At 34.9% G+C, this 10,774-nt stretch overlaps 1 protein-coding gene across 1 annotated transcript in view; it reads left to right on the top strand.

The window, feature by feature from the left end:
* LOC149791590 (xanthine dehydrogenase/oxidase-like) overlaps positions 1-6,356 on the top strand; it is a 123,971-nt gene extending 117,615 nt beyond the window's left edge. Inside the window, exons 33-34 of the mRNA XM_089970144.1 lie at positions 166-339; positions 5,015-6,356. Of these exons, the coding sequence (XP_089826270.1) occupies positions 166-339 (174 nt within the window). The 3' untranslated portion in view covers positions 5,015-6,356. The remainder of the gene's footprint in view (positions 1-165; positions 340-5,014) is intronic.
* Positions 6,357-10,774: the final 4,418 nt, after the last annotated feature.

The raw sequence follows: 10,774 nt of genomic DNA on the forward strand, positions 1-10,774 counted from the left end.
TGATGTATCCACATTATTATCTATTACATCTATTATCGCTTGTAGAACATTTGAGAGCCACCAGTTATGTTGTGTATTATCTCTTCTCATAGGGCATAGTGAGCCATCAGTGATGCAGTATAGGAGAGCCACCAGTCATGCTATATAGTATCTCTTCTCTTGTAGGGTATTGGAGAGCCACCAATGATGCTGGCATTATCAGCTTACATGGCTATAAAGGAGGCAGTAAAATCTGCAAGGGCAGAGATTGGGTTGGAGGGGTACTTCAGACTGGATTGCCCTGCAACAGTTGAAAGGATTCATGAAGCTTGTGGAAAACAGCTTCATCAGCATTTTTAAGTATGAGATCATTGTTGTTCTTCTTCTTAGTGCCTGGCATAAGGTAGAATATATTAACAGTATGTGATCCATCTATTTGTTATCAATTTGTTTCTACATAGTAATTCAAGTTCTGCACAATATGCTGTCACAAACTTGGTCGTTTGCTTGCACTTGGGGTAAGGAAGAGGTTTATTGATTTGAGGGAGGCTAAAAGGTTTGAGGTCAAAGTTACTGTGACTGAAGGAAGAATAATGAGTTTTGAATAATATCACAAGTTCCACATCACCTACCTGGACCAATATTTGTGAATTGTTTGCACTTGGGGAAAGGATGGAACTAATTGATTTTTTTGACAAAAGGTCCAAGTTTGAGGTCACTGTGACTGAAAGAAGAAACAGGGTTTCTCCACAGTAACAATGGTTCTACATTATAGACTGAAAGCAAACTTGTGGATGGCCTGCACATTGGTTAATTAAGAAACATATGAATATTGGGTCAAAAGGTCAATGGTCATGGTCATTACATGAAAAAAAAGAATGGTTTCTACACAAACATGTCATTGGGTAAGAACGAAGCCTATTGATTTTGTGGTCAAAAGTTCAAAGGTTAGTTCACCATGACTGAAAGAAGTAACATGGTTTTTGCATAATAGCTTCAGTTATCGACCATGTACCTTGACCAATGTTTGGTACAGGCCTGAGGATAAGGCGTAGAAGAGACCTGTTGATTTTGCAAAGGTCAGGATCACTGTGGCTTCAAAAATGCATTTTGCAAAATAAATTTTATTCTAGAGCAAGTTCATTGATTCTTTGACCACATTTTATTGATGTCCTGCACTTAGGATAATAAATAAATCTGTAGATTATGGGTTTAACCCTTTACCTCATAGAGCATAGTGACAAAGTGCAGCTCGCTATATATAGAACATATGTTACCTAGTCGACCACTGGCCGCCATGTATAGCCTATCATGTGCTGCAAAATGGCGTTAAACCCCACAACAACAACAACAACCTAGTCGACCGCATACGCATAGCCTGCTTGTGAACTATTAAGCAATGTAGTGTATGTTACGTTTAACAGCAATTTTAACCATTTTACATTTTTGGTACACATCTAATGTATGTGGAACAATTTAAGAGTAAAGTCCGATTGTTATAGCTGTGTAATTATTTATCACGGAAGAATTTGTTATGTGCTTTAAAATCTGGAGAGAACTCGTTCACCGTCATGTCAGTGAGGCCGTGTGACCAACTGTAGCTGCCATTTCTCATACTCGAAATTTACAAGTTTTTCGTCTGTGTCTGAATCACTAAGTCATCTAAATTTGATAATTTATAAAAACTAATTGCAGCCTATATCAATATCAGAGCCTTTACCTAGGTTATTGAATCTTTCATAGTTGTGATTCTAATCATGAAAACTTCGTAAGTACTAAATGAAATCCGCAACCGCCATTTTGGAGAGTGGAGATTATGACCCAGTTACTTTAAATAGCAGATATCGACCAGTACATAAACAGTGACCATGTGATCTGACGTAATTGTCATTCACAGAAATGAATGTAGTATCTAATAAGGGGTTTTCCCCGAAGGTGGTGCTATGAAAACCGGCTTAAAATGGCTGATGTTTACAGTAGACGTCAAAAGGCGCTTCTATGGGACTTTTGTAGAAGCGTCAAAAGTCACTTCGATGCGACTTTTGTAAAGGCGTCCAAAGACGGTTGTATGAAGTAAAGGGTTAAAGGTAAAAGATCATGGTCATTGTAAGTATGGGGTTTAAAGGTAAAAGATCATGGTCATTGTAAGTATGGGGTTTAAAGGTAAAAGATCATGGTCATTGTAAGTATCGGGTTTAAAGGTAAGAGGTCATGGTCTTTGTAAGTCTAATTAGAAAACTTTAAGTTTAGTTTAAGAACATTTGCCATGATCTAAGATCCAGGTTAATGAGACCCATTTGCCTGTAATCTTTTTAGTGAACCGTGCTCTACTAGTGCCTACAATGGTGACTATTGAACACAGGGTAGGCATATTGTGCCATTCAAGATAGTTTTGATTTTATTGTTGAATCGGAAATATTGACTTCAACCAAATTTTGACTGGAGTGGAAAGTATACATTAAACTTCAGGGTAACAACTTTATTCGTATTTTTAAGCAAGTGGTCATTGTGGTGGTTGTTCTTGTTTTCATTGTTAAATTTGGAATATTTACTCAAACTGTATTTGATAAATGAAAATTCAGCAAACTTCTACAACTACTGATTTCGCTACATTAGCAAATTAATGTAAGGCTTTTATTGATTATTTTTAATGGGTAAAGAAATTATATCCACCTCAATATTTTTTTTTACATTCAGTCTTAAGGTAAACAGCGTGGATCTGAAACAATTTATACTCATGAGATTGCTCATTTACACCAAAACCATGTACGTTTCTAACTTTGCACCAGCTTAAAGTCAGCATGATTTAAAAAAAAAAAATTTGTTTGATTTGTGGAATAAACATGCCTACACTTATACACCTTTCCCTTGATAACTTGAGCACAGTGAGGTCCAGAAACATAGACCATGATATAAATGAGGGGAGAAGTTAAAAAGCAACATTTTTAAAAACTGAGAAAGGGATGGAGACTGAAAGAAGGAGGTGGAATTAGAGTGGGGGAGAGAGTCAGATTACACTGGATAATACTCAATGTGTTGAGAGTAATTGTGAATTTTATAACTTTTTAAATGGAATTGTGTTAGTTTTCTTTATGAACTGCCTCTAATTTCAGGATCAGTAATCTTGAAAAGATTGTTAAAAACAGTATTTCAACAGGTTTCAGTACACTGGACACATTGTGTATTACATCACTGCATTTTGTGTTGTATTGGATAATTCAAATGTTATTGCTCATTCAGAATTAAACAAGGTTTTTTTTTTAAATGGTAGATATTAATTTTAATGTTGAAACAAGCTAAGCTGGATAGATAGACTGGTATAAAAGTTGTATCCTAAAATGATCCAATTTATAATTCTGTAATATATTAATTCCACATGTCTTACAAACAAACAATGAAGTAAAGTCCACATTTTAGTGCTTCATAATATTATGTAAATGTCACTGTCTTATGTCATCTGGTACAAAGCACAGTAATTCATCCTGATCATTGTAAACTTTGTCCAATTCTGATTCCTCGTCTTTATTGCTGTTTGTGATTATGTGGAGTGTCAGTTGTGCGATCATGGAATTTGAAAAAAACAGTGTTAACTTAATCAAGTACAGTAGTTGGTGCTGAACAAGTATGAGATATTCAGCTTGATCAAAGGGTTGTCAACTGGAAAACAGAGTGGGTGCTGCTTTCACAAGATAAGGGATTAAGGTCAGGTGCATACAGGGAGATGTAGAGCTCAAAATGGCATTGAACAAGTATCAAATTTGTGGCACATCCAAAGGATTGTTGCTGGGAAAGCAAAGTGAGTGCTGCCTTTAAATGTTGTGGCCGAGAGGTCTAAGGCACATTCCATTACAGGCAGATCACGGACATCTTATCCTCTATTTGCTTTAGTTCAGATCCCAGGCATGGCCAGCATGGGTATGTGAGAAAGCTTGCCAGTAGCTTCCCATTGGTAGGTGGTTCTTCCCAGGATTTATCCCGGTTCTTCCTCTACCAGATATACTGTCCGTCGTGTATTGCCTCTTATCTGCTGAATGTTGTTAAACCCAAAACACCAACAGCAAGCTAATGGATTGACACTGACAGATAACTTAGGAAAAATTCTAAAGAAATTAGATGTGGCTTGTGAAAAAGACTAATATAAATCAAAGCTTTTATTGCATCAAATACACTGCTTATACAGCAAAATACACAGTATAACATAAATGCAGGTTTTTCAGACTTGCACAGAAATGGAAGCAATATACTGACTAAAAAGCACCCAAGGGTTAAAAAGCAATTATTGTGATAAAACAAAGCAGGTCAATTTTAATTAATTGTTAAAATGCAAAGAGCAAAATCCTCATAGTTGTAAATCAAAACACAACAGGCAGGTAATTGGGATTTCACAGATATAACAGCTGAATGACTTTCATATTTGAATAGAAGAGAACACGCTACAGTTATGTTGACTGCATTGAGACAGGATTAAAAGTTTAAAACACAAATTTCACAAGACTTCTTTAATTTGTGTTTATTTCTTACACTGTTGCCATCTGTTAGCATTTACCAGCATTTTTCTTTAGTTGCTAATTTGGTATATATTGTTTTTACAGTGTATGGAAAAAATATTTTTCCAAGAAAATCTAACAAAATATGTGATTCATTATTAAAACATGCAACTTTACAATGTTGATTTCAATGAGAAAACAAGCACTACCTTAAGGTAGTAATTACTAATTTTGATTGCTGTTTTCTTCATGTTCAACCATTAGGGCTAATTCTTCTATTATTTTCTGCTTTAAAAATGGGATCCACACCTGATCCTGCAGTTTGAGCAGGCTCGCAGGGTAAATGAGTACAAGGTGTGTGTACCTGAAAGAATGTGACAATTGATTTATCATCTGGCAAAAATTTGTAATTTCAAAATACTGCTGAGTTGGAAAGATTCATATTTTGCTACAGTTGTTTAAAGTTTTTGTTTACAAAGTACAAACAAATTATTACAATGTAATGTTATCTATAATTTTGGATATTTATTGTCTATCTTCTATTTTAGGTGGCTGAAAGACCATTTTCAGCTAAGTAATCAGAGTTGGAGCATCTTTTCATCAAATGCTTGCTCTAACAGAGGAGGAGGACAATGCCGGAGAAAAAATAATTAATGCCATTATGGATAGTTTAGTCCATTCATGATATTAGCATACATTTAATGCAATGTAAGTAATAAATGTAAGCAAAATATTTGATTGATGACCTTGGAATCAACAATTATAAGTAATAAATGTAAACAGCATACTGTGTATAACCTTGGGGTCATCAATTACAAGTAATAAATGTAAATGGCATATTTGAATGACGAACTTGGGGTCAACAATTTTCAAGTAATAATGTAAACAGCATATTGAATGATGTCCTTGGAGTCAGCAATTACTATGAGCTTTCTATCATATGGCAGTTATTATGTTGCTGTTAAATAATAAGCATGACTTTTATGCTAGCTTTGAACATGTTCTTCCTATATGAATGCAATATACTTGCTTCAAAATCATTTTAAAAAATCCATTATGCATTAAAAATTAGTGAATGCACTATATTATTGAAATGTGATGGTAATGAAATACTTAATTTTAGTCATAATGAAGTACTTAATTTTGATGGCAATTGAATAATTGTGATGGTAATGAATTGCTTAGATGTGATGTTAATTAAATTCTTAATTGTGATGGTAATCGAATAATTTTGATGGTAATGAAATGTTTAATTGTGATGATAATGAAATGTTTAATTGTGATGGCAATGGAATAATTGTGATGGTAATGAAATGTTTAATTGTGATGGCAATTAAATGCTTAATTGTGATGGTAATGGAATAATTGTGATGGCAATGAAATATTATGATGGTAGTAGAATGCTTAATTGTGATGGCAATGAAATGCATGATTGTGATGGGAATTAAATACCTAATTGTGATGGCAATGAAATGCATGATTGTGATGGGAATTAAATGCTTAATTGTGATGGGAATGAAATGCATGATTGTGATGGCAATGAAATGCATGATTGTGATGGGAATTAAATGCTTAATTGTGATGGCAATGAAATGCATGATTGTGATGGGAATTAAATGCTTAATTGTGATGGGAATGAAATGCATGATTGTGATGGCAATGAAATGCATGATTGTGATGGGAATTAAATGCTTAATTATGATGGTAATAAAATGTTTAATTTTGTTTAGGGAATGTAGTGCTTGATTATGTTGCTAATATAGTGTTAATTGTGTTGGTAATTTTGAAGATTAATGTAGTTAAAAATGACATGAATGCTTTGCCCACACTCGCTGCTATATTTGATACAGTATCTGCAAATGCCCTAATAAATGAATACCTGTCTTTCAAGTTGTTGTTATTGTTGTTTTGGGGTTTAACGCCAATTTTCAGCACATGATAGGCTATATACATGGCGGCCAGTATTAATGGTGGAGGAAGAACCCAGGAAAACCCCGGAAGCTACTGACAAGGTTTCTCACATACCCACATTGGTTGAATCCAAGTCTCGAACCCATGCAGACAGAGGTGAGATGGCTATGAATCATAATGGAGAGCGCTTTAGACCACTCGGCCACTCGGGGCCCCATCCTCTAAGTTAAAAGTCTCCTAGAAATCTCAACATCCTGGCACACATCTCAATCCTACCATTCCTCTTGAAGAAACTGCTAACTCAACAAAAACATCTTATATTTGCTTTAAGTTTATACAGATTTATGGAATTGTTACCAAAAAGGCGATTGAAAGAATTACCTTTAAAAAAAATTATTTGAAATTCTGCAGATTATTGTTGAAAAAAATACGTACATGCAGGGTTTTGAAATGTACATCCTTATTTAGTAGCCAAGGAGACTAGTATAAGTTTTAATCTTTTAGTCATCCAGTGCTTTTATTGCTAGTCCTCCAGGTGAAATAACTTGCTGTCAATACCATGAAATTGAAATTGCTTAATATAAAAGAATAACTTGGTACTCTTCTCACCATTAGCAGAATACTGAGTATTTTTTTCAGCTTTTCTTTCAAATAAACACATGTGGTTGTGTCATAATAGTCATTTTGGATGGGTTTATTGTTATAGGACACCATTTTCTATACCCCAGAACTTGGCAACTTTTACAATGTTTGTCGCAAGAGTGTATGATTTATAAGTGCACATAAACCCATGGTGCGCCTTCCACAGTGTGTGTACAAGTAAAATTACTACCTAAATTTCACCTTAGTGGTAAATGTACTTTGCTCAACACTTCTTTCAGTAACGAAAACCTGACATCAGGAAAACAGAAATCAGATTACTTAACACACGTTATGAATAAAATACTGGTTCTGGTTACATATTCAAATAAAATGTGGCCGCTTGTGAGGGGTAAATTTTATACTATTGCACTAATATGCTGGCCGCTGGTTGCGTTAGCCGGGTGGCCTTTCATAAGGAGTACTTTCGAACACTCGTCAGTGCCAACGGATTCTGGCCATAAGGAGCGGGTGGCCGGTGGTCAGGGGGGCCGTTCAAGAGGGGGACTACTGTATATCTAATGCTGGAATTAGATTACTCAAGCAGTGGAGTGTGTGTAACATTACAGAAAAGATTAAATTGTTATTTCCCTTAAATGTGTCAGTGTGGAACTGTAGACAAATCCAAATGCAAGTTTACAGAATGTACTACGGTGTCGAAATACATCCTGGGGTCAGAAGGTCTGGGCAAGATTCGAACATGTACCCATCGGGTCGCAAGCTATGTGACATAATCTCTGAGACAAAATGTCAACAATCAAAATGATCAGATCAATCAAGTACACTTGGATTATTATCCACAATCCCAAAGATATAACTGTACAGAATTTATATTTATTTATTTTTTCATTTTTAAAGCCATCTTGTCTCAAGCTCCTAATATTCTTTCTAAATCAGTTTTGTCTGGAAAAAATCATGCATATTTGAACTCAAGAGTTTTAAAGGGAAAATGGAAGAGAAAGAAGAAACGTAAATTTTCTGTGTCCGATGACAAACTGTCGAACAGGTTGGGTTATAAATACACTATAGTAGATAACAATACTGGAAAATGGTGTGCTAGAAATTAAGAATCAAGAAATTGCATTGGATGTTGCAAGTGTGCAGCTTCGCTAATTTTTACAAACTGCTTCATAATCTCTCCAGATAACGGTTTTGCAAATCAAGGGCAAGTGAGGGTTACTTTTATTTTTATCTTGGTTCTTATGCCATACTCTTATTAATATAATTAGACTGAAACACATAACTGGCAATTTATCCCACTTTCTCTATTTTGAAACAATTTTTGGCTATGATTGGGTCAATGATGTACACTTTCACATTTTAAACCACCTTTTGCAAATTAAAACGCTCTGTGACTATGATACTATTGTAAACTTGGCATGAGATTGGAGAAACCGAATCTGCAAATAAATCAAAACTGCAAAGCTGATCCTTCAATATCTCATTGGGGGTCACACCACTCGCCTCTCTGCAAAGCGTGAAAATCCCCACAACCAGCAATTTTCAGATGCAACATGGAACCTGTTCTCTCTCTGTTACATATATTTGGTTTAATTTGTGTTTGATTTGATTTGATTGTTTGTGAGTTTTAGAATCTTTTTATTTTCTTTACATGTCAATGTAATGTAATTTTGTTTACAAGGAATTTGATATTTTTCAGAAAATTAAGTTTGACCTGAATCTTTCCATAAATACCTAATAATAGAAACACTTGTTTCTATTTTTGACTTAGTTCCTGGCCTTGATTGAGGGTCAAGTAAACAACTTTTTCTCGGAGTAAAATGATTGGTGCTTATCAGGGTCATATAGGGGCTACGTGACTTTTACATGTAAACATGATCACGTGATCCTCTATTTTGTAATTAGGCATTTCCAAAATTGCAAAATACTTAGTATTAATATGATGTTTAGAGAGAGAGAGAGATCTGGGCTTTTAAATACTTGATATCAAGTTGTTTTTCTTCTGTTGTGACCAGTATTGAAGTTTTGAGTTTTTGAGCTTTATTTTTATTTTTCGGATTCAAAAAGATTAATTCATTTTTCTGGAAATATTTTGTGCTCATACAGAATTTTTGAACAAAGACTTCGTAAAATTTTTATTTGGATTTCCAAAACTGGAGGATTAATTATTGTGTTTCTACAAGAAACTATAGACTTCAGCACAGTACAGGTTACAGCATATGTTATCGCCTTCCATCTTGGATTCTTCATCAGGACTCCAACTTGTTATCATTAGAACATTTCAATATTAAGACTTCAAAAAATTGTATTCATGGATTATTTTTGGATTTGATTCTGGAAACCATAAGTTCAGATATTTTAATTTTTACAGAATTTTTACAGGGAAATAAATTATGTTTTATTTTTCAAAGCTTGTTGTTTTCACTCTTGTGTTACTGCTTATTCGAGCCTAAACACGTAACATAAGATCTCTCTCTCCAAGATGACCTCACATATATTACTAGAATTTCCTAACATTTATCTACAATTTCGTCATAAAATCTGCATAAATCATCAAATTGATTTATCTAACCTTTATTTTCATTTGTACTTGACTGTATAACGGTACATATTTTGTTTAATAAAGTTGGAACATTTCATTGTAAAGAGAGGTAAAGCATCTAGTGTCATTTGTTTGGAGGGGAACAATGGGCCTAATAATGTACCTGTCATAAACTCACTTCGTACCCTTGCAAGTTCGTGCCTATTTATGGCCTCCAGCACATATTAGGTTTGAGGTGCACATGTAACGCACGTGTCATTTCCTCCTGGGTCAAATAAATTACTTAGTTGTGTAGTAACATGTGAAGTCCACATAAAATAGTGCTGAGTTTCAGAATGTTTATTGGGGCCCCGAGTGGCCGAGTGGTCTAAAGCGCTCTTCGTTACGGATCACTGCCATCTCACCTATGTCTGCGGCGGTTCGAGTCTAAGATTCAGCCAATGTGGGCATGTGAGAAAGCTTGCCAGTAGCTTCTCGTGGGTCGGTGGTTCTTTCCGGGGTTTTCCGGGTTCTTCCTCCACCATTAATACTGGCCGCCATGTATAGCCCTATCGTGCTGAAAAATGGCGTTAAACCCCACAACAACAACAACAGAATGTTTATTCTGGAGCTAAAGTATCCAACAATTGGACGAATGTACCTGATAAGCATTGTCATTAATTATACGGTGAATGATCTTGGTCCAAACGGATTACCTGAGTTTCTTATTTTGTAAGAAAAATCTAAAACAGAATTTAATATACAGAATGATACATTTCTCGGGCTCATCCTTGATAAATTATTTAATGAGAATTCGCTATTAAATACGGTCATTTAGCCCCCGGATTATGATAGCAGAAATGATACATTACCTTGCTTTGTGAGCCGGTCATAATTGGCATTTCTATGAAGTTTAAAGTTTTCCGGCTGCAGGCTCATATTTGGACAAATTTAAACATACCGTATTTACCGCATATGTTGGGACACGATAAAATAATTTTTTTTCCTGTCCCAGAACTTTATGGTGAAACATTTTTTTCACTTTGGTCATATGTCCCAAGACTTAAGAAACGAAATAAAAATGTATTGCATTTGTGCTTCCCCCCACCCCACTGCACTTTGCAATAAAATAGATAAATAAAACGTTGAATTGATAATAAAAAGAAAGAAACTAACCTTGTGTTGTTATCATTTATTCCTTTTTTCGACATGAGCATTTAAGAATAAAATATTTCCACGAAATCCCTAAGCGTAGGATTCCATACTGTAGCGTGTA

Source organism: Sinohyriopsis cumingii, chromosome 9, assembly GCF_028554795.1.
Source record: "Sinohyriopsis cumingii isolate HCF-2022 chromosome 9, ASM2855479v2, whole genome shotgun sequence".
In the NCBI taxonomy this organism is placed as follows: Eukaryota; Metazoa; Mollusca; class Bivalvia; order Unionida; family Unionidae; genus Sinohyriopsis; species Sinohyriopsis cumingii.